The 25350-nt window shown below is 42.2% G+C and overlaps 1 protein-coding gene across 7 annotated transcripts in view; it reads right to left on the bottom strand.

The window, feature by feature from the left end:
• AAK1 (AP2 associated kinase 1) overlaps positions 1-25350 on the bottom strand; it is an 80762-nt gene that overhangs the window by 2441 nt on the left and 52971 nt on the right. For 2 of the 7 annotated variants that reach the window (XM_032985125.2, XM_032985127.2), the window contains 5 exons: positions 15232-15333; positions 13483-13584; positions 12594-12704; positions 9064-9168; positions 310-7500 (listed from right to left, as the gene is read on the bottom strand). The exons of 4 other annotated variants lie outside the window; for them this stretch is intronic. In XM_032985125.2, coding sequence (XP_032841016.1) covers positions 7406-7500; positions 9064-9168; positions 12594-12704; positions 13483-13584; positions 15232-15333 — 515 coding nt within the window. In that variant the 3' untranslated portion in view covers positions 310-7405. Of the gene's footprint in view, positions 1-309; positions 7501-9063; positions 9169-12593; positions 12705-13482; positions 13585-15231; positions 15334-25350 lie in introns of those variants that run through there. One more of the 7 variants, XM_032985126.2, reaches the window with a different exon arrangement.

Raw genomic sequence — 25350 nt, 5'->3', positions numbered from 1 at the left:
AAGGAGTGTGTCATTGGACTCATGTTAGCAAAAAGGATAGGAAAAAGGCACATGAAAACTAAGCAGCATAAATTGCAGGAAGAATGAGGAGGGCAAGAAGGTGGTTTGGTATCCACTGACTGATGGACAAGCGAGGTACCAACCAACCCACCCTGCTGTGACAAAATAGCATCGTTGCCCAGGTTCATCATTCACATTTAAACACCCATCGCAGCCCGCAAGGTACCTTTTCTTGATCAAGTCCATAGATGTATGTGAGTTAACCCATTCTCAGTCACTTCTCACAATTAAAGACACAATAGTCAGTCGTTAGGCATCAAAATCGGTGTTTATTGGGAAACTATTCACTTAGATACATTACACTGCTAAATAAAGACAGTGTAGATATGTGAACATTTTGTAAATTACTCTACAAAAATACTATCTATCTTTCCTGAAGCTTATGTTGTCAGCAATAGTTTAACCTTAGATGCTAATCTCAGATTACGGGAACAGTACGTCTGTGGTGTTTTCTTCCAGAAGGCTGGTTATATATTTACCAGGTATTATTGTGAGATTTTGAGAATACAGGCTGAAGCAGAGCAAGACTGGTTGCCACATCACGCAAATGCCTTTGAATTACCCAGTCCTCACTGAAATACAGTGTACAGGAAAACAAAGGAAGGAAGGCGGCATTTATCACAGTGACCATTATGCCAATGCAAACCAATGACCCACTTTTCACCAGAACAGCACAAAAGTTATTTGATCAGAATTTTCTTTTTACAGAGTCACTTGCGTTAGTAGGTGTTTGTGTAAGTGGTGCCATCCAGGACAGGGCAAGAGAAGGGTTGACAGGATATAAACCCGTTTGCTTAGGACAGGAGCAGCATGTGTGTCTGAATTTGGGGCACTGTATGATAGGCAGAATGCTCTAGTTTCAGAAAAATTACTTTCTCCAATGCTTTCTTGCTCTCTCTCTGCCCATCATAAGCAAGAAGGGCACCGAATGCTTGGAAGCAGTTTCCTCCCTTGCTAAAGCCAGAACAGGAGTTGTGAATTACTCTGGGAGATAAAAGTGAAGCGATGCTTAGCTAGGAGCTTGTTCCGGCCTTCAGTCAGGAGCTGGTTTCAGGCAAAGCTGCTAGGCAATACAGCAAGAAGGGAAGGGCTCCGATAACTTGGAAACAACAAAAACGGCACAGTGATAGTAAAATGCAGAGGATAACCTGGGAATTTTCGGGGATTCACTAACGTGGGAAGAGCACCATCTACACTCCCATGTTCTATTTTTCTGATGAAGAGGGAAGACACCATCCCACAGTAACTGATCTCTTTCTTTCCCCTGTTTCTTGGGTTCCCTCAGTTTGTCTCCTTTGGCAGAAAGCAACGGGACAGTCCCAGAAGGAGCTATGGCAGCATCACTACAAGCCAGACAACATCATGCCAGCATTTTACTTTAGCTAACATCTGGGTGCATGTCTAATTAGACAGTGGCTTAGACATCTCCTCTCACAGGTGTTAGTCTCATATGTTAAAAAAGGTTTGAGCTATGCTTAGCCACCAAAATGTGCAATCAAAACAAAAAAACCCAAACCCCTTTGTGTAAAGGTCAGGTTAGAGCTAACGAGACAAGGTCGGTGCATTCCCATAAGCAGCCATAGCTCCAGGCATTGAAGACGAATGTTTCAGAGGCTCATGCTGCGTAACTTTTAGGACAACAGAGAATTTAAGTTAGCCAGCACCGATGGATGCTTCGGCAGGCCTGAGATCAGAGACCAGCAGGACTGAGGCACTCCAGGGATGGTTTCACATGAAAAAGCATGGCAGTTTTGTTCTGTGTTACACTAAAGGAGAGAAAGCATCGCTCCACAAGCTGGTAACAGCACGAGGGTAAAGGACAAATCTCCTGAAACTAAGAGAGTGCCTTTTTGTTTGAAGCCCTGCCCCTTCTCTGCAGTGACTCGGCTCCCATTCGCACCCAGGGCACGCTACGCAAGAGGCCTGAAAAGATACAGGCAGATGGTTTGCTCGAATCAACACGCGAAGCACTGACAACCCCTCACGCAAAAAGAGATGCCTCTTCTGCAGAGGCAGCATTTCCTCACATCTGCCTATGCCAAGATGGACACCGTCAATGGGCAGCTGCCTCTTTTGTCCCCTCCTCCTCTGGCCTCCTGAGATCTGTGCGGGACTTCATGAGGAAGCATTCCCTCAGGTTTTCAGTTAATGTTCAGGTTTTAATGCATGCACACTCCTAACAACTGTAAGCTTTACTGCATAAAATCTTTCCAGAAGCTGGAGTTTATAGAGGAGGTTTCTCCCTACCCCTGTACAACATTCATGCATAATTATTTATTCCAGGATTGGGTATACATACTAAATAACCAATTCCTAAACTATACTCAGGCTCCCTTTGTGCAGGGAGAACCTTAGTAATAAAACTTGGTACCCCAGGAGTACACCTTGCATGTATTCAGACAGCAAATCTGATGACCATTTACCCTTGAGTTACAGCACTGACACATTAAGTTCCCCCATCTTTTAAGGAAAACAGTGCATTGAAGTGGCAAAGTAGTGAAATAACTGACAGAAAAGCTATAAAAGATTTATTCTCCCTATTACAGGGGGCTGCAGGGAGGCAGAGGAGTCACCAAGATGATGATCTCATTTCTGGAGCAGAGCCCAAAAAAGAAAAGAAAGTCAGGGGAGACAAAAGCATTCATAGAGTCTAAAGCTACTCTTCCACCAAATAACTCTCCTGATTTCATCAAGCCAAAGTCAGGAAGGTCACAACATATGGGAATGGGTAGCTAAAAATCAGCACAATTACTAGTATGCAAGATTATTAGTTTGACATTTTAAAAGGGTCAAAGACTTCTTATTCCTTCATTCTTGAAATGGTGTTTTTTCCCTGTATTGCAATTCCTAGAAGCAATATCATTAAATAACAATACAGAACTACCCCCCGAGAGTGCTTTCAATGAGGAGGTAACAAAGCAGAACACCAAAGGTCAGCATCACAATTACTAGGTCACTAATCAATGCAGACAGCAGAATTAAGCATTTCTGCCCAAAGTCACTGTGCAGCAGCAGATCTGGGAGCAGATCTAGGGTTCTTCAGCTCCAGAAGATAAGGAATTTAATGTTCTAGTTTTGGCACACTTGTACAGTCAATTTGCACTGTGCAAAGTGAGACAGGACCCACGTTAAACGCACTAACCCCACACACCATATTCCAGCAGTTTCCAAACAAGACTGACCAACTGGAGACTAACAGCATCATTTGGGTTTCCTCTCATTTGTACTGTATGCAAGCCAAGGGTTACAGATGCAAGTCATTTTCAAGATGCAGTCTGTGACTAAGAAAAACGTAAAGGTGAATTTCTAGGGGTTAAACTTCTCCCCTGTGCAGGACAGGAGCACAAGTCTCACACATCAGGAATGTCCTTAAAACAACCCCAGCCAGGCAACCCACCCTTCCTCCCAGGGAACAATGAGATCAGATGCTGCGTGTGGAGTCTGCGCTCCTACACGTAGGCACGGCAATCCCCAGAGCTCAACATCTTTCAGTTATGGAAACAGACTACACAGGAACAAAAAAAATAAATACAAAACCCCACTTCCCCCCTCGCCCCTCAAGTCTGTGTTTCCTGCTGGAGTGATGCAGTTTTTCTACGTGCAGTGCCCACACACTTCTCAGCAAAGAGAAATCATGGGAACTCGTCTCACCTGAGTACCGGTAATGGAGTTAACCAATAAATCTCATTCATTAGCACACTCCTCCACATCAGTCACACTTCCCCCACATCCATGCCAGCTACTTCCCAACTCTGACCGATTCCCATGAGTTCCTGAACTAGAAAATGTTTGGCCAAAATGAAAATACCTTACTCCATACAGACACACACATGCTTTAGATGCTACTGTAGCAAGCTCTGCGCTTGATGACGGTTTCTATAGTCAGAAGCCCACATGCTCCACGTTTTATGTTTGCTTGGATACCCCAAAACTTGCTGAACTCTGTCTTTGGTCTGAATTGCATGTGAACTTTCATTGCAGTAATTTTTTTAAAGCCACTGGGGGCGATATCCTGCAAGCTTTTGGCTGAAGAATGCCATCATCATTCATTTACAAGAAGCCCCCTCTAAAAATAATTGTGCTCTACACCGAGATTCACTCAAGCTGCCATTCACTTGTGGTAAATGGGCTGTTAGAGGATGCAGGTCTGCCACAAAGCCATCAGTGCCAAGATTCTTCCACCCATGTCTCAGACATCTCCAGCAGGTTGAAGAGTGCCTGCAGCCCTGGCCAAGTCCTTCATGCTTGTCCAAGTCCCAAGGGACCCCATGAAGACTTGAGCAGCCAGAAATCAGGAAGCTGCAGCAGCACCTTCTCGTTTTGGGACAGATGCTCCCAAGAGAGTGGATATTGTCAGATCCAGTACGTATTTGCTGATCTCTGAATTGTGGGTGCAACACTTGTGCTCATCCAGTTAAAAGAGGAACTGGGGAGATTTCCAAAGGCAGGGGCAGTTCAAAACCCAAGACCCCTCAGAGTAAGTGAGAACCACCATCTAAGTTCCAACTATTCATTTGAACATCTTGCCACCCCAGAACCAGAGTTTATTCTGGCATCCAAAGCACAGCCTTGGCTCAAAATGAAATTGCTTTCTGCATTGTGATCGCATTTGTAGTATCCTATCTGGAGGATCCATCAACATAGTTAATGCCAAGAACACTACTACAAGCTCCAGCCTGTTAGGGCAGAAAGGCTCCTCTGTCATCCTGACCTGAACAAACAGCACATACCAGGCAGAGAGGAGAATCACACTGCTGTGATTTTGCTGACTCTAGGTTTGCATTATGCAACTTAACAACACCTGACCCTACGACCCTTACGAGGGGACAGAAACATCTCCCATGGCTTCAAACGAGGTTCCAGTCCTAGCTATAGCAGAGAAACATGCGCACGCCATTTGGGGAATGCTGGTGCCAAACGTCTCCCCTGCGGACTCTGGATGAAAGTTCAGTTTGCTCCTTCACAGCAGCGGCTTTCACACAAGCTCCTCAACTTTTGGGCAGCATCCCAACACTAATGTAACACCCGTAGGACAGGCACATTTTTTGGAGAGCTTAAAATTAATCCCAAATATCCACTCATTTTATCTCTTGCATTTTCCATTCATTCCACAAATAAGAAGCAAGTATTTTCTGATGAAGGAGGTCTAGATAATTGATATCTCTAAAAATGTATGCTTCCATTGTATCATATTTCCCACCCAGATCCATGAATAGCTACTTGAAAAAGCAATAAAATAAACATTCACATCTGCTTATTTAATAGCATTATTAACATCCCAGTGCATTTATAATTTTTTTCCAGAACCCTTGAACAAGTGCCATTAGATTTAAAATCTTAAACATTCTTTAAAAGTACTTTAATTCACAGAAATCTTTGTTTCTAATATACAGTAGATGGTTACTTTTTAAAATCCATTCTCTTTTCATATAATCTCAATATCTGACTATACAATAACTTTCTATCTATAGCGTCTTCATGTTTTCCAGTCCAGCTTGCCTGTGCTTTAGGAATATAAAACAAAAAAATAATAAAGTTCTATCCACAATTTTACTAAGGTCATTTCCATAGTTCTCATGTAAAGCTTCTCTTGGAAAGTGCAGTATACACATGTAATGATACAACACACTTAAGCAATACTTTTATTATTAAGTGTAGGTTTTAAAAGAAGAGTAATGTAGAGCAGACACAATCGATGGTAGTTCTATTTACAGAATTTGTTAAACTAAGTGTTGGGGTGGGGGAATAGCGGAGAGACTGGAGATAGGGAAGGAGTAGTCATGAACTTTGATTTCTTTCCTTCTTAGCGAGAGGTCAGTACATACAATATCAGTCGTTCATACTTTCGCACATGGGAAACTGCACTTTTACTAATACAGCTACATACACATACACAAGGTTAGCAGTAAGCTATTAATTATTCCACTACAGAGGAAGAGTCCTTCTGTTCAGAAAGAGCTTTCAAATACAAGATAGAAATTCCGGACTTCATGACCATAAGCCAATGAAAACAAGTTTAGCGTATCCAGCTAGTTGACAAACTAAGCATGTGAAGGGAAAAAGAAAAGGTAAAACCCATCAAGTTGTAGCAGCACTTATTTCAAACCATCTGAATCAAGTGCATGCTTGTTCCACAAAGACTGAAGAGTGGAATAAAGTCCACAGTAATCTTCGTCTACTGAAACAAATGGTTCCATACTTAACTGGTTTGCACTATATGCAGTTACAAGAGAAAATGGGGAACCCAGAACAGATACCAGATGCTTGACTAAAACCAGGATTAAAAATAGACAAACAACCGTAGGACAATTTGTTTCATACACAATTTACAGTAGGTTGGGGGGTTTTCTTTTTTTCCAGTCAAACACAGAAAAGAAGTCACAGAAAATACATCTGCTGCTGCCACAATGCCCTTTTCATCCAAAAAAGGTGAACAAAATGCTAGTCACAGCCATACTCACATGTATTTGGTTCAAAACCTTGTTATATTTCACTTAGGGTCATTTTTGCAGCTTTATCAATCGGGTTTTGTTTTTTTTTTTCTCTTTTTTTTTTCTTTTTTTTTTTTTTTTTCCCCTCCCCCAAGGAAGCGCAGTTCATTCATAAGCAGTATTGTTAAACAGCAAACCATTAGCTGGGGGCAGTCCGGAAAACTCTCTTCATATGCACCATCACCAGAGGCAAGACTACTTCAGAGGTATTTGGTGCTTTCTCCTCCTCTGAAGCATTTACTGGCAATTTAGAAACATCAGCTCTCCTAACCTGTATTCTGCAGGAGAGGGACATCCCTACCGGTTTCACCTGTCCCTTTCTTCCTGCCCATTCATCAGGAAACAGGAACAAAACAAAAACCAAACCCAAAAACACAAACAGAAAGGTTGAAACGCAACTGTTCACGCACTACTCTAAGGAGAAAGAAGTCTGTTGTATGCAGGGATCACACATCAGCTACAATTGTCCAATTCATTTACAGTTAGGCTTTCCATGGTGCTATGTGTACATCTCAGCGGGGTGGCTAAGGACAGTGCTCCCTTTAGACACAGGCTATTAAAGACAGGTGCAGAAGGAACCACAACAGGTTTTTCCCAGCTTTAGAGAGGACTACCTGGAGAAGTGAGACAATCTTTCCCAGGACATGGGAAGAGAGGGAGAAAGGTGGGTGACTGTCTCCTGTTGGCAGATTTGTTTTTCTTTTAATTAAGGAGGAGAAAAAAAAAAAAAGAAAACCACCAAAAACAGAACCAAACAAAAAGCCCAAAAGAACCACAACTGAAGGTAACTCTTCTGGAAATGAAAATGGAGGATTAGGTACGTTACAGAAACTGCGTCTGCTACTGTGTCACTGCTACAGGTCTATGAGCTGATCCACCAGCAGTAAAGACCTGGCTATGTTGGGAAGACTGGACTCAGAGCTTCCACTGTTGTTTCTAGAATGCCCACCTGAAAGTGTGAGAGATAGGAATTCAGTATTGAACAGGACACACACACACGACAGTTTCAGATGTTCAAGAGCAAGCAAGAAAGAAAAAAGTCAAAGCAAAACAGAAAATTTGCTTAAGCTCTTCTCATTACTTGAATTATGATAGCAACAACATTCCCCTGCTTGCTCTTCCACCCTCTCCCCACCCCCAAAAACCTAGCTCACTAGACTTACATGGAAAAACATCCCGGCAGCCAAAAATTCTTTACAAGCCATTTCTTTTTCCCAAGGTTTACATCCAAGCTGCAGAATTCTGTCCTTACTAAAGGATTTTTAAAGCAGTTACAAGAACTCCCACAACCTATAGAGAAGACTGTTCAGAGTTTTAAATCTTGAAATTTAGTTGCTGTTTTAGAAGCACCTTTGAGTTGCCAGCTACTTTAAGGAGTTGAGCTTTCTATAACTGGTACTTTGATACCGAAGCAAAGATGCTCCTCTTTATTCAAGGTAGCCTGTCTTTGCCCAACTTTGGTAGAAATCTTCTCTGACTTTCAGCAGGAGCAGAGTTTCTAATGTCTGAGAACTTTTTCTAATGAGTGTCATTCTTTGCAAATTAGCATTAGATGCAGAGCAGGTGTATAGCACATTCCTGCTAACAAAAATAGGAGTTAGGGAAGTAAAAAAAGTTTTACAATCCAACTAAAAAAAAAAAAAAAAAAAAAAAAACCAGAAAAAAAAAAGGGACCCCTGGAGTATGTCTTTAAACTTACACTAGCATACTGAAAACTGTAATCAAAATTTTTCAGTGGTGTGACTGCAGAGAGAAGAGCTATTTGACTGAGCACACTGCAAAAACACTGCCTACTTCTGTCCCTACAAGAGCTACAAAATGCAGTGCTTTTATTTCTTTTAAGGAAACAGCACTGCTTCTTATACTTAACCCTGCATAAGGCTGAAGCTGTTTGCAAAGATCACATTAATGTGATCCAGGTGACAGGAATGCTGGAAAACAAACTTTCCAGTCTGTCCTAAGGACTGCCTGCTCAAAGCTCTTCAAAGGAGGTGGGTACCATCTACCAAACTTCTCAGTCAGTTCCCACAAGCACCTTTGAAAGACATCAGGCAGAAGTGGAAAAAACCCTCACTTTCAGCAGGAGTTTCAGAGTTATAATGGATTATCATCATCTTCCTCTCTTGCGCCTCATGCCAAGTTCACTTAAAAGTCAAAGGATGTCCTTCCATTGGCTTGAACAGTAAATAAAAGCAGAGGAGAACACAATTCTCCACTGCACTTTAGCCACAGCAGTACTTAGGTGCCCTGTCTCGCAGACTGGTAGAAATGACTTCATGGGACCTAAAGATGATTGCATGTCTCTTACCTTTCTGGACATGCAATCTTCTCACAAAGAGAATCGAGAGAAATTTCAAGGCCAATGTAAATCAGAAAAAGGCTAAGCTCACTAGATACTACAGCGACAATATCTTACAGTTTACAGTTCGAACTACTTCACGTGGGCTGCAGCACCACTGCCCCAGAACTTCTCCTTTTTTCTTTCCCTTTTTCACCCCAAATCCTGGCTTACCTTGTGAATTTTTGGATATCAACACTGGAATTGGGTCAAACTCATCTTCTGTCACTTTTTCAGAGCCCTCAGGAGCATCAAAGCCTGATATCAGGTTAGTATCTTCTGCAGCATAAAGGAGAAACAGAGGTAAAGAAGCAAAGATAGCAGAGAAGGCTGGTTAGAATTGCTAAAAAGTGTTAGAATTTCTTTATGTTTTCATAGACAGGGTTTAGAAGCAGGAGTTTCATTTAAAAGTTGAAATAAAGTTGGTAAGTCTTTGCTAAAGAAGGTAAGAAGCAAGAGAGCCAATTAAATACAAAAGTGGAGAGGAATAGCACAAAACAAAACAAAAAACAAGCCAAGTTATGAGAACCAAAATAAAATTTGGCCAATTCGAAGGCTTAACACAATTGACACAGTTCAAAGCTGTGGTAAAGTCCTGGAGCTTAAGCTCCCAAGGATTGAAGGCATTCTTTGTCATCATCCAGTGGCTGTCAGATATTAGTACAGCTTGAGAGTGCAATCTGGCTCTCTGGTTACCAGCTCTCATGCACAGGGAGAAGAAAAGGGCTGGGAAAAAAAAAAAAAAACACAGAAGAAATTCCAGTCATCTACGTGAGACAAAACCCCTGAGCTTTCACCTACAGTGATAAAACAGTAAGTGCAATATGAAGTCAGATTTCTAAGGAGTTTAAATCCCTGAAGATGTAACTACATACCGAGAGAGAATTTTTTAAAGGCCCCTAAAGCAGTTCTGGGACATAATTCCATTGATTTCAAACCACGTCAGCTGCAGTGAGACACTTGGTGGGAGGCATTTTCAACATCTCCACAGAAGATGAGACATTTATCTGCCTTATCAGGGAATTACATACCTTAGGGACTGTTACACACTCACTGTGCATCACTACTTGTTACTTCAGACCCCTAAAATACCTTCCAAAATCTGGTCCTCAATTACTACATGAAATATTTCTGAAACCTAGCAAGGACACGTACAAGTTAGCGGTTTCCAAGGAGCAGGAAACATTCCTGTTTGACTCTGATCAAGAATAAAAGCTCTTTACCTAAAGCTGACACACACACTAACAAGGTTTTGGGCAAGATTATGCAAGAAACCACTTGTGGAAATACACTGTCCTCTGGAGGATCAGGCCCAGAAAAAAAAAAAAACCCACCCGTTTTATAGAAGACTAGCCCATAAAGTGTCAAAACCACAAAGACATTTCATCTTAACGGTAAGTCTCATCTTGTCATCACTCTGTCTCTGGAGTTATTTATTTGTGGCTTCTCTCAACCCACCTTGCTTTGCAAGCATCCTATTTCCACTTCATTTATACATACAATTGCTCATAGCTCTGGAGCTTGATGTACAAGAAGCTACTAAAGAAGCACTGCTCAGTTATGGAGCATCTTTCCTAAGGAGAGGGAAAGGTCAGCAAGTGTTTGTATTTGGGCAAAACTCCTTTGAAAGTGCTTGAGCTCACCTCGGTGACTATATATCACCATAAGCAGAAAAAGTCTCCCCTCACATACATGCAGCTTGGTGCTGTATTCAGCAAATGCAAATGAAGGAATCCAGAAGGCTTCCTTATTCAGAGGCCAGAAAACAGCTTAGTAAAGGAAAGGGTGCTACGGCATGGTTGGAGCACCAGTCCATGCCCAGACCATGGCTGCTCTGTCAAGTCCTCCTGGTCCCACCGACAACTTGCAGTGCTCCAGTTCCACAACCTGATTATACCCATGGACAGCAGCATCTGCCCCATAGGAGCTTTGCATCACCAAAGCCAAGACTGGATAAACAAAACAAAAAAAAAAAGATTGAGACAGATGTACAGTTAACGACCACACCCAGAGGTATAAAAGCAGGGTTTGAAAAGATGCCACAAATGAGTTTTGGAAGATTAATATTTTGTCCTCCCCGCTCAGCTAACAGAAGACTCGTTTTCCTCATCAATGTGAGCCTTTCTCATCCCAGAGGGAACAGCAGGGCAGCCTGGGAGAAGTCATGCAGGAGTCTGTTAATTCTTTTTCTCATTAAGTCACACCAACAATGTTTTGGCTTTGCTGTGTTTCAAACATGGAGTAATAACTGCTCGACATACATTTCAAGCCATTTACTCAAAATAAAGTGGCATGGAAGCGTATTATAGCAATGAGCAATTAGAACAACTGCTTGTTTAAACCCAAAAGCTCTATGAAAAACACAAACTCGTTCTGAAGTGCCATCAAGTGTAAAAATTGATTACAGACTGTTTCTACAGTGACTCCTCTGAGGACAGATCATTTTCGGTTGCTATAGGGATACTTACCAAACGAGCTAAGCAAAATTCATCATCAAGGGGCACCCGGTAGTTAGCATTTCTGCTCTGGGCCTCTCTTTTCAAGGCAATAAATAGCACAGAAGTCCTGGTCTTCCCTCAAACCCGAGTGGATGTGTACAACCCAATATTCACTACAACCTTGGGTTATGTGAGCGTCATCCGCAAACACCTGGCACTGTCCCCAAGGGGCACATGCACTGCTCACACCTGCTTTAGCCCATAGCAGGGATGTGCCAGAACAGAGCAGAAAATGTTCATTGTGCAAGTCACACGCCAGCTCTTCAAACTACTCCAGTGCCACTGCTCCAGCCACACTGCATGGGGAGCGCCCAGACTTCAGCTCAATGCTCTGCAGCTTGAGGGAAAAAAAAGCCATCTGAGTTAGGAGCCGGCTTCCCAGGGTCCACTACTCTTCCTTGTTAGTGGAAAGAACAGAATTCTGATCACTGTACAGTATTTCCACAATTTCTCTCAGGTTCAAACACTGGTGTACTGCAAGGGCTGATCTGCAGCTCCTAGGACCACACATGGTCTGCTTCTCTTCTTCAGCTCTGCTTTTTTTTGTGTTACTATGAAACAGCTCCATTTTTCAGCTGGATATTGCACTTAGACTTTCATTCATATTTGCTGTGACACTGCAGTTTGTCTCAAGATCCTTCTCATGATAACCTCCAAACAGGAAAACATTCTCTAGATCTAAAAGAGCTCACTCACATGCCTCTGACACTAATTCTAACAACAAAAAAAAATTCCTTTAATTTCAAAAACCTGTAACACCAGTATAGATGATTTTCAGGCTCCTTTCCAGAATTAATAATGCAGCATAAAAGCAGGTCTTAAATCCCATGTGCAAAAAGCAAAACCAGAGTGCATTCACTTAGAAACCTCAAGAAGGGTTGCATAAAAAAGCCTACCCTTTAAGCCTACTGTATCCCTTCTGCTCTATCCCTGTTTCATGGAAGACGTCACCTGTCTTGACAAATCTTGTCTTTACAGTGAAGCTGAACCCTTGTATCTATATTCTTCTCTTTGTACTTCAATGTACCTTCCAGGTTTCACCAGCTTGGGAAGAAAACAAAACAATGGCTTGGGATAAAAACAAAAACCACCACCAGAACACAGGTCAGAGCAGCTGCTTGTGTAAACAGTAACGGCTTCACTTCACAAAAGCTAAAGACCATGTCCAAGGCCTAAGAAAGTGTTAGAGACAAAGGGACAGTTTACCTTTGTGAGGCTGAGCTGCAAAAGCTACAGGAGCAAACTCATCCAAGAGGTCAGCAGCAGGGTTAGAAAGCAGAGAACAGTCAAGCAGAGAGTCTTCCCCAGTGAGAGAGTCTGAATCCAGGTTACATCCCAAGGCCGCAAGGTAGCATTAAACAGGACACAAACACTGTTAAGCTCATATTTTCACATTCCTGTTCCCGCCCGCTTAGTGTACAGAGATTTGATGCAAAGCCAGCACAAAAGCTACCATTTTTTGTGATGGAAAACATTTCTTACTGCTCTGCACTGACAGCAGAGGGATTCCCATCTCCTTGAACAACATATAACACATCCTCCAGGGCTAAATGCCCTCTAAAGCTGAGTATTTAACAATGAAATTCCACACAAGTGACAGCTTAAAGTAGGGGGAGTAAAAGGGAGCATGAAGAAGGAAAGAAAGCTGCAAGGACTCTCTGGCAAAACTCAGTGCACTGGCTATTTCACAAGAGAGCTCTGAAAAGATGTCGAGTCCATCTGCAGCACAAGCGGCCAGATCAAAGCCTCCACAGTAAGGAAGGGACATGAATCGCTTATTACCACGCCCCAACAGAACAGACAGGAAAAAAAAAAAAAAAAAAAAAAAAAAAAAATCAGTGACTGCTCCAGATTTCAAAAGCACTTCCTCAGAGCAATACTCTGACACCTACAGATCTGTAACGCTGGGCTGAAGGAATACAGCAGTGTTCTTCACGAGGAGACATGCAGCAACCACTGACAAGGCACACAAGCAAGCCCGGTCTGCACTGGTGGGAAAGGCAGCAGAGATGCTTATGCTCAAGCAAGCAGTGCTCTCCGATTTCCACAGCCCACACGGGTACAATCCCCCCCAGCACCCTCCTGCCTCACCAACCTGTTCTGTTGGAGGCAACCGACTCGGTCTGGGACACAAGGCGCTGGGGCAGCGGAGCCTCGAGGCCCGGTATGAGACTCTCAACAGCTACATCAGGTTTTCCTTTCCAAATGTGCAAAATACCAGAGCAGAGAAGAAGCCAGAGGTTAGTTTGCAAGACACAGCATAAATAGGAACTAAGGCAGCAGTTGTCTGAATCCTTCAGTGACCCTTTAATACGTGTCAGCTACACTGGCAGCAATAGGAGAATGAAATTAGACCAATATTAATTTAATCAGAAGGGAAGACTGTAACACATTAGCATTTGTTGGGTTTGAGGGTTTGTTTTGGGGGATTTTTAAATTTTTTTTTGATTTGTGCAAGGCCAATTTGAAATATCCAGAGGGTGGAATGGGAGGTTAATAATGCCTGCCCTGCAGCTAAGCAGAAAGCCTGGGTGAATATCTACAAGCTTTTGCAAGATCCGTTTCCAGCAAAAGAAAAACACTGACCTTTAAGGAGTCCCCTTGCATTAGAAGCAACAGATCATTGAAACACCTATTGTGAAGCCCTTAGCATATTCCCAGTTAAATCTGTAAAAACCCAAGACACGGGATTTTTTTTTGTCACTTTGAGTGCCAAGTGGACCAAAGATTGCAGACCCTACAGAGACATGGAAGTTTTGGAACTCAACATCTTATTGAAAACACCAGCCCCCAGTATCATCTAATGCTGATGTCCTTTATGTGCACACAAAAGGAGATGTTACAAAGGCTGGATAGATTTTTTTTTTTTTATAGAAAACATAAAAATAAGAGGGAGAGACAGCTGTACCAGCCAGGTGTAATGCTTGTCTGTGTGTCTTCCTCAAGGACCAACATCAAGGTAGTGACCAATAAGTTAAATTAGAGAACAAGGATGCACTCAAGTGCTAGGACCCGAAATGGTGTAATTGGTCAGATTAATGAATATTTTTGTTTGCAGAGCAGTGCGTGTGTCTGATTTGCAGGATCATTATGTAAGAGCATTCAGACAACTGCCAGAAATTGCAAAAGCAAGAACAAGTCTTACTATTAAGGTGACTCATTTCCTAACTTTCTATTCAAAGCTACACAGTTGCAACCAGCTAGCCAGGGGGCCCTGGCTGGGACCCAAACCCACAAAAGCATCTGATTGCAACTAACTGCAGCCTGCAATTATTAGTCTTTTGTACATTTGGCAAATAGATCAAAATATGATTCTGCAACACTCCGAAATTTTTATACTGCCTGGAGCCTGTTGCATCTGGGCTCGTGGCAGCCTAGCACATTTATTCTCAGCATATGCCCCGGGTCAAAGGCAGCACTGTCCCCCTCATTCTGCTGCGGGGCGATAGAGTCAGACAGGCTCAGTGCCTGGGCCATGGTTACACACAAAGTCTTTAGCAGAAATGGAGGGATTTTTTTTTGCACCTTCTCCTTCAGTCAACAATTAACTTTCTTCTACCAAGACCAGAAGAATACACAAGGCACAACCATGCCAGGTTATTACGCCAAATCAGCAAGCCTAGATTTTAAATGCAAATACCAAGTCTTCGCTGTTCCGATGCTAGTCTCATGGAGAAAGGGCAGATCTGCCTCAGCATAATCCATACCTTCCTACTCCTCCGCATTTCACCAACATCAGCGGCTGTTTTGAGAGCCCAGTGGGGGTAAACATGCAGAGTTACCATGCGGGAAGAGACATGCGGTGTATGAGGGAGGGGAGGGGGCACCCTGAGTGTATCTTTACCATTCACAGCGTCTGATGTGCTACCGAAGGGGTCAGCGAGAGGCAGGATATCAGGGAGCAGAAGCGCAGTCTCAGGAGATTTGAGTCCCTCAATCAGTTTTTCTGGGTTAAGCGGGAAAAAGAGGAAGGCAGGCAACAGAAAAAGGCAAAAAAAAAATAATACAAGAAAGACAACATTAATCAAGTGCTCATTTCAGTGGCTCAATCCAGTGTCTCACTCTCAGAAGAGCATGTGCACAATTTTGTGTGCAAATAACACTATCGGAGATATTAGAGGGCAGCTATTCACCAGCTGGCCAGAGTCATCTAAGACAGCTGAGGACATCCTCACCCACTGTGTGTTGCTCTCCCTAAGGAGCCACTGTAAAATTGCATGCAATTCTTTCACTCCTAGATAAAGTACAAAAGCTTAACATGACACACTGAAAAATCAAATAAAAAACAACAAAACAAACAAACAACAAAAAACCCCACCCTGCAATCTTTCCTCTCACCTTCCTATGCTGAGGAGGTCTCTGTTAGTCTTTGTATAATGAGAATAAATGAAAGAGATCATCAAAAGCTCAAGATGCTAGAGCTAGGTATACAACACCTATTTGTTTGCTCAAGAATGGAATACTTGCAGCCCTTAAAAGCTTAAGTGAAACCAGAAATCACTGAGACACTACAGTGCCAGACATCAGAACTTGCCCTTGGGTTAAACAGCTGTCTAGTTACCAATTAATTATTTCAAATATCAGGTTTTAAATCAGACATGTCATTCTCAGCAGGACAACTCCTGTGGTTCCCATTATCCTTCACAGAAAGAAATTTAGATAGCCGGGGCAAAAAGTTAATCTCAATTATTAATCTGGTGGATGAGTGATTTCACAGTCATACTAACCAGGTTTTCAGTAATGAGCTTATTTAGCTTTCACAAGGGTTTCCTCACAGAACAAGATGATAAAGAACATTTTCAGGATTTGCTAGAAGTAATCACCTTCGGTAGAAAAGCACTGATAAAATTTGCTCCACCCTGACAGATCTGACCATTTCAACTTGTTGGAATGACTGCATTTATAATCTAACATTAGAATGAAATGTGGCACTGCCACAGATATAGCTTTACAAAATTTTCACATCTATGTTTCATGTTTCGAGTTCAAAGGCTGGTGTTATTTATTATCTAAAGAAAACGTGCTCATAACTGCACAAAATCACAGGCTCTAGAATATTGCTAGTATATGTATAAAGACTTACCACACTGAGAAAGCTGAAGAAAAGCTTAACTTGCATTGTTACATCCACGGTAATAATATCGATCTTTTTTATTGCCCTATATAAATAATAAAATAGTCTAGTGCCTTTGGAACTACTTATTCAAAGCAGGACAAATTCTACTCCCTTGTGAAAAATTTCACAAGCCAACACATTAAAGCAACCAGGAGGGCAAGGAAACCTAAAAAGCAACCCGAGGCAGCTGTTACACCATTAAAGGCCTGAAGAAGATCAACTGAAAGGAAAAACCTGATGGGAACAGCAGCCTTGAATGTACTCAAAACTTTCCCACCTCTATAAGAAATACTGGTTTAAAGGTCAGTTTTGCCAAATAAAATGTACCCCAGCTTCAGTTATCATCCTTGGCTTTGCAGCTGCACAGAGGGGCTTTCTCCTTGGATAAATGAAGAGGCTGGGAGCAGGGGACTAGCAACAAAAAGAGGAGTTGATGCTACAAAAAAGGGTGGTAAGGATGGAATTGATTACAGCGTGTAGGGAAAATACAACACAACACACGAGAGGAACTTGGAGACAAGACAACAGGGAACATATGCTCAATTCCTTTTCCCAGGAGGGAAGCGGTAAGATGACAGGTATCCACCCAGAGCACAGCTGACTTAAACAGCATTTTAAATCAATTAATCCAGATGGCAAGGCACAGGACAACTGTGGGAGAAATTATGGATTGTCTCAGGGTTGGGCAGTTTCAGACTGGGTTTGGCTCCTACTAGGAGATGTGAAGTTTGTAAGCTATGGAGTGACACATATGTACACTGTGAATGAATTCACATTTTAGAGATTCAGGCCCAAGATACTCCTTTCAAAGCAGACTCTTGCAGAAGGCCTGTCTGCCAATGCCCAGCTCTTCTCAAGGCACTTCTATCAACCAGTATCTTCAAAGCCCTATATACAGTAATCAACCCTTTTATGATCCCGTTTCCAGGTGTCTTACTCCTTAAAGTCTCCCTCCTTCAACCTTACCTCTCCAGTTTCCTCCTTTTTCAGTACTGCAGATTTGCCATTTAACACAGTGGAACTGCCTCTTGGTCAGGTACTAGAAAGGTGCCTACTGAGCTCAGCCACACTTTTTAAACACACAGAAATTACAAGAACAAACATGGTGTTCTTCTCCCTACATGTTAGTTTTCCTTCCTGCCCCCTGGGCTCAACTGGTTTGATACAAAGCTTTAGACTGTCAGTGGTTCTTAAGTCTTATTTTGTTACTTGTCTCATGAGATCTCCTTTCTTGTTTCCTTCATTGTTGGTGCGGTTCCGTCAATGCTGTTACAGATAGACACTGCATCTCTTAGGGCATGATTAAAAGGAGCTTTATTCCTTGGAGTGAGGCTAAGAAGTTCAACAAAAACAAGAAGGTGTCAGGATGAATGGGAAAGGAGATACCAAAAGTAACAAAAATCAGATGCCTCATTCTATTTTGAGGCCTAACAGTTCATTTCCCTGGGTTCTGTTTTGCATTGCATCTTGTACTAACCTGTAGGAATAAAAGATAAAGGAACAGTAGTTGCTTTAAGCGGTGGGAAATGCACGTTCAACTAGGAGCAAAGGAAAAGTTAGTGAAGGCCCAGTGCAATCCACAGTTCTGCTGGAGTATCTTCTCTATGAGTTAGCTTTCTTCCCTTTAGCACACCAAACTTAAAAAATGCAAGTGTGCTAAAGTAAGTTTTTCTGAATCCACATCAGACATTCAAGTCCAAGAACACTACATGCCTTTGCAGTGGCAAATAAACCCAGCTCTTAAGTCTCTGCTTCACCACAGGTCCAGTGATCAAAGCAGTAACTCAAGGAGGTTATCTTCTGCACACTAGACTGTAACCCTGTGCATGAACATTAGGCAGCTGCACTTTAGCTATATGCAGACCTAGAAAGAAAAAACAGGTACTCTCATGATACTGAAATGCACTTCAGGTCCTGCTACCAAGGAAATTCTCTAACAGAAGTTTAATTTTAATTTCCAAGAGAAAAGCTGTTTTACCCGCAAATGAAGCCAGCACTACTAAGTAATTTGAATGAGTAAGAAATATAGCAGTGCAAGAGAAGGATAAACTGGGATAACTAGCCTCATTTTTGTTAGCTGTACAAAACCAACAGTTCCAGGTCACACAAACAGGGAGTGATCATCAATTGCAGAACAGACTCCACCAATAAAGCAAACTACATGCAGCACGTATCTGCCATTTGCAGAAAGAAATGAAGGCTACTGCCTCAGGTATGGACTTCTCTCGAGCACCCTCTCCCATCTGCCATCCCCTTAGCAAAGATCTACTGCAGGAAAACCAAGAGAGATGTTTTGCCACTGCAGCACCAGTTTCTCGTGACTCTCCAGGCATGCAGCCATACAATCACAAGCTGCATTTTAGAAGTGGTCATGATGACAAAGAAGATCTGCTATGCAAACAGCAATGGAACAAGAGATCAACAAATGAATAGAAACTTCTTCTAGGCTGCCGTTTCAGGGCCTGTTGCAACTACTTCTATGCATGTATAGCCCTCATACTGGAGTGTGACAGAACAAAACACATTCTGTATCAGTCACCATGCAGTTAAATTCAAAATTTTATAGTATCAGAGGTCCTTCTGCCTCAAATCCAATAGACACATACAGATTATTCATATGTTGACATATGAACAAGCACAAGGATAAAACAAGGTTAAGAAAATGTAACCCAGTGCAAATATATTTGATATCATACAGCTCCTGAAGGGCTCTCAGAAAGGGCTTTTATCAATCTCCAGCTGGGCAATGTGTGTTTTAATCGATAACTGTGCTCCCACACGAGGTTGCCTCTTGGAGACATCCTCTTCCCCAAACAGCCTACAGAAAAACTGCCACATGTTTTCCAGGTCACAGGAGAAGTAAGCTTGATTCAGGTTCAGGACTGACCTGACCACTGGTATTTTATTTTCCATTGGGTTTTCTACTTTGCCCATTCTCAGTTCTGACAGGATGGCAGTAGGTTTGCTATGGCTTTGCATCAGCTAGTAAGGATGCTGGCTGAGTAAGCAAGATTCATTAGCACGTCTTAAGAAGGTGTCTAAGCTTAAGAACATGCAGGGGGGATTAAAAAGTGCCCTATAAATGCTTTCCAGATCTTAGGCCCAGTTATATTATTCCTAAATTCCCAGTTCCTCACAATAAGAAATTACTGATTGCTTCCTATCATAGACAGAGTAAGCAAAACACACTGCAGAAAAAGCAAAGTAAGAGCTTACAACAGCTAACAGCTCTCAGAGGCATCCCCAAATGGCAGATGTTGGTAGCTTCAGAGACTGGAAAACCAAATCACTTCCTCCGGGAATGAAAACAAGAGCCTTTCCTCTGATTTGTGCCAACATGGAAGTAATGCCATCTAGCATCAGCAGAATCAACTATGGATTTATATCATGGGACAAGAAAGCAAGTTCAAACCCCATGCGTAGGTTGAGCAGCACAGCTTTAGACAATCCAGTGAGAAAATTTTGACCTTTTTCTTCAAACCCCTTCTTTTCTAACACATGCACAAATCTGATTTTTGAGATTCACAATTAGTCAATTTGCACAGACTTTGCATCTGCAACATCACCACTGCCAAAGACTGTAAGTTGGCATGCTGCATTTATCCTTGGCAATATACCCATTAAGCAACAAAGGATATGTAGAAAGCATTTTAAGAAGAACTAGTTATGAAAAAAATATAAATCAAGAGACGAGGGAGGCAAAATGTTTTTTTAGTTAGAGCAGGCCATTAGAAATAGTAAAGATTCCTGAGAAACTTGCAAGTTAAAAAGGAAACAGGGGGCAAAAATCTGTCAAACTGGTAACACGCTGAGCGATTAAAATGCAACATCTCAAAGCCAAAGGAGTCCACCAGCCAGGCACTGCACACAGTAAGGATGTTACTCACTCGTGTACCGCGGAGGAATAGCAAAAAGAAAGACAATTCAATAGAGCACACAGCAGAGATCTTTTCTTCGGATGTCAACTGAGAAAGAAAGACAAGGTTGTAAAAATCCTGCCAAGTCAACTGTGCAGTGAGTGGGAGGGCAAATTACCAAGGTAGATACAGATTAGTCACTCGGGAAAATTTCTGCCTATTGATTAATCAAGTATTAAAGATTAAAGGAAGCCCTGCACATTATTCAGCAACAGAGGACTTTGACTAATCAAGGGAAGGCACTGGACTTTAATTTTCCTAATGCATTTCTGTGAAGTTGAACTGTTTCTTCTATAGCACAAATAGAAAGAGAAGGGAAAAAAAAAAAAAGGCAATTGGCGTGCTTTAAATACACAGACACATAACTTCATAAACACCACTGAGAATAGTAGGACAGCATTTAACAGTGGCTTCTTAAAAGATCAAAATCATACAATTTTAGTTTAATTTTCAAGACCTCAAATATCTGTAAAATAATACCCCTTCAGATCAAACCAAAAACCCAGACAGAAACAACACTAGATACTATTCATACTCATGTAGTTGGGATTCCAGTGGTCCATTGGCTTGGTGTCTTCAAATCATCAAAACACCATATGGTACACTCTCAGTTAATAATACAGCAATCAATCAAGTTACTAGACAAGTTCCCCTTCTGCATTTCCCCAACTCAAAATGTAAACTCAAATCATTAGTACACATCCGTAAGTGTTTGTGCATGTCCACAATTACTTTATCTCAATGTGTCACCTCGGTACAAATTTAAGTTCTCATTAGAAACATAATTTTTCTTTTACAGTTGTTATAAATACACTGACACAGGTGGACATACAGTTATCTTCTCAGAATTTATGGGCCTGGGGTAGAGAGAGTTATGCTGATTAAAAAATATTTCATCAACTATTTTGTGCCAAAAATTAAGAGTCCTCCTACATTAGTAATAGTGGCCCCATTAAAGCAGCTGAACTTGGGTGTTTTGAGAAGGATGCCAATGGTTTGAGTCCTAGCTCATGTTTCCAGGTGCTGGAAATCGCCAGCTTCAGCAATCTGATCTCAATGCTTCATGATTTCTTCCCATTTCCAGTTCTTCAAACATTGCAATAGCCTGCAACTCACCTCTAGCTTGCAATGCTGCTTTAGCACCCTGCAGAGAAAGTGTGGAAACCCAGTTCCTGCAGGCTATACATTAGAACACAATGAGAAAAATCCAGTTTTGCTTTAAACTCCTATTTTTGAAGCCAGTTATGTTTTGAGCAAGAATGGTTATCAGGGCCACACGTTTCTGATAGACCTAGAAAGAGGCCAAGGGCATGGACATGTTTTGTGTTGAATTACACTGCATGATATCTACTTCCTTAGCTTTGATAAGCATCCTCTCAGGCTAACATAAAAACACACAAGTCCGTAAGCATTTGAAGGAAATAAAAAGGCAAAAATCATCCTTAAAGTGCTGTTTAAAAAGCTTTGGAGAACTCCAACATAACAATGACTCTTTAATAAGCAATGCCGTTTGCCTTTTCATCAAAAATGAGAATGCAATGTGTGCCCAGATGGCACAGGCATGCTTTCCAGGGCCTGTGTTTCCTTCCCCAGCTATGTTTGCATGTTTAGTTAGCTGTGCCAGGCATGGAATTCCTCTTATCTCTCTCTTATGGGCAAGACAATGTCACAGAGGCCACTTGGTGTTGCTGTTCTTCAAACAAATAACTAACCACACTAAAGAGACATTTGTCTCCCAGCTGCAGCTAAGATGCTGAATTATTGCAGGGAGTAAATGGTTGTGTAAATCCACAAAGAACGATCCATTCTCCTTCGAAAGAGGGTAAAAAAGATGGACTCATTGTGCAGTGCTGTACTCAGTACTGATGCAGAGAGGCCACCAGCACCCTGCACACACAGGGACTCAGCCCGCATGCGAATCCGTGCGGTGCAAACTGCAGCACGGGGGAGTTTGCCCTCCGTCCAGGAACAGGGAGGAGCAGAGCTGCCTCTTCTCAGCTCTCACACCTCAGTGCTGCTGCTCCACAACTCTGTGCTTGCTCAGCTGCCAAGGATCCACACCCACCACCTCATCTCTCTCACCCATCACCTCATCTTCTGCAGAGAGAGAAGAATAAGCCAGGGCTACGGAGAGCACAGGGTACCTGAGAGAACAAGATTTATCTGGAACTGGAGCAAGGAGGAGACACCCCCCCTCCCACCTCAAACAGACCAACCCTCAAACAATGGGAAAGGAATATTTTTGGCAGTATCTTAGAGGGCATTTCACTAGGTGCACTTTTCACTTACTCAAACTTGTTTATCTAAGTAGATGTTTCTAGAATTAAGAGGATATATCTAAAACCTTTCCTGACACTAACAGATGTCTGAAGAGTACAGGTAACTATGTTAAGACAGCACTTAAGCATTTCAATTTCAGCAGTTAATAAGGAGCACGGGCTAAAGCAGAAATATTCACATGCCCTGGGTCAAACCTCTCATTAAATACTTCTGCCAAAGCAGGTTTAAAAACCCTGGATTTGGGACTGTTTACAGAGCAAAGCCTCAATGACAAAGGGAAAGATCTGTCTTGAAGCTTCATAAATCAGTTTAATTTCAGGTCTTCAAAATACCTTGTGCAAAATTTAGCCTCAAACAAGCTGAATTCATACTGATGGACATTAAGTAGCCACACGCAGCAAAACAATTACCATTCTGATCAAATATTCCATTATGATTAATCAGCAGTGAAGCCTGCAATAAGCTTATTAAAAAGAACTTGGCTCACTTTCCTGCACATGCACAAGGAAAAATGTTTTCAGCATGAATATTTAATTCTCCCTTATTTTAACAGATGTTTTGTCATATTTTTACATCCCACTTGCCAGCTTCTCTTACCAGTTACAATTCCATTAAGAATTGCAGCCATTACACAGTGGAGAAGGAGGAAGATACTGGAAACCATTCTACTTCCACTTGATTATTGTCCAGAGCTGGTATTCCTGCCTTCTCTAGGGTGCTACGTTACCTCTTCTCTCGAAGCACTTACTGAGAAGCTTGTTGCCCACAACAAATGACAACCAACCTCCTCCAAGATATAAAGCATCTCCAGCACCGTGATCCACACAAAGAGGACAGTCTTCTGGAACCTGCTGTCCAAGGTTTGTCTTTATTGTACAGATTTAACGGATGACAGAACCACAAGTGTGACCCCACTGAACCCACACACCGGCAGTCACACCTAAAGCCACATCTGTTGTAGCTCCACAGCAGCACACTCCTCCATTTGAACGGGCTGTCTGGGGATGCACCTTATGGCTCTTTGTTATGTGTTCAGCATCATTTACTTGTTTCTCAGGAATCTGTGCTAGAAAGGCTCATCTGTCCTTCTGAGCATACAGAGGAAAGGTGGGAATGCCCAAGGAGGTCTCCAGCCAACATTCAAGTGATGCCACCTGCACCCTCAGGTGCTGGCAAAGGGAGCAAGTTTGTGGCTTAAGCAAAAAAAAAAAAAAAAAAAAAGCAGCTGAGCTCTCAGCCAGACCCTCAGCTGTTACAGGTTTAGAGCACAGAAAGCCGACAATACTGGCTCTGTATGACAAATAGGGAAAATACCAAATCAAAGCCTCACTTATGCCTGTACTGAAAGCCTTCCTGAACAACACTGCTCTTGTAACCAAGGAGTAAAGGCTCACACTTTTAATTCTGAAAGGGCTATGCATGCTCTCAGTCTATAAAAAGACAGACGTAAAATGTTTTCAAAGCAATGAGATTCACTGTCAAGGTTCTCTCAGAAATAAAAATATTCCAAACAGAAAGCAAATATTTAGCAAGCATTCAAAGAAATTCAGCTGCTTGTGCACAAAACTAAGGCAGCTTGGAGACGTGCAACTGCAGATCCTGATATACTAAGAGACTAAAGTCAATCCCAGCTCTACTGACCCAAGGGGCACACCTAAAAGAATGCTTTTCACATGAAAGTCAGCACATCCCTCTCGTCCAAGACCTTTCTGCTTACTGTGGGGATGGGTTCTGCACAGGTAATGCAGATAAAGAAGAACAAAGACAACCCTGTTCTGCACGATACACACATAGATTGAAAACCTGAGTCCAAATCCAGGATTTTTTTTCTTTTCTGTTGGATTTATAAGCACAGACAACCCCTCTCAGTTTTCAAAGCTAAGGATAAGTCTGTAGCTCTGGTCCTTGAAAAACATTAATGAGCTCCCAGCCTTAAGTCTTATGCTAAAAAAAAAAGTTTAGAAAATAAAAAGGAGAATTCAGAGATGTCTTTGCAGGAACCTGCAGGAAGCCAATGAAGCCAGGTCTCCTCCATGCCCTTGCCCCCCACTTTGCCCCCATGGAGGGAGAGCCGCTGAACTCAGTAGGACCAGACACATGCAGTGAAAGCAATTAGCAAAAGGAGGTTTAGCACCTGCCTGCAAAGATACACAGCCCATCAGGGACAGATTTGTGGCATGAGCAACCTGGCCCCACAAAAACTGCAGACAACTGCTGCTCTGATTATTTGCACCCAAGGGCAGGGTTGAAAGGCAATTGCTTCGCAGTGGTTTCTGTACTATAAAGAATTTCTGAGCTCTTCCAGTTAAGGCTGCAACTGCTGCTTCATAGTGTTGTTCTATATCAAAATGCAATAGGCAATAAGGAAAACAGCCATCTCTGTGTGCAACTGCATGTGCTGAGCACGCTGGCAGAGAACTAAATTGGAGTCTGGGCTGACAGAATTCAAGTCAGGCAAACCAACACTTCCAATAGCAAGAGGGAAGAAAAACATGCAGTCATCTGTCTCCTGTAGGTTCTTTTCAAACTGAAGTTGGGCAGGTCAGCTCCTGGCTAGAGCTCATACCGGGGAGAAAGCCTGTAAGTTCTGCTTCTTTTCTCAAACTGCAGCATTTATGAGTAAAATCCCTTCTGAATCAAAACACACTCC

The sequence above is a fragment of the Tyto alba genome, unplaced genomic scaffold, assembly GCF_018691265.1.
Source record: "Tyto alba isolate M040663 unplaced genomic scaffold, T.alba_DEE_v4.0 Super-Scaffold_34, whole genome shotgun sequence".
Classification (NCBI taxonomy): domain Eukaryota; kingdom Metazoa; phylum Chordata; class Aves; order Strigiformes; family Tytonidae; genus Tyto; species Tyto alba.
The sequence above is the reverse complement of the archived record's forward strand: the minus strand, read 5'-3'. Positions and strand labels throughout refer to the sequence as shown.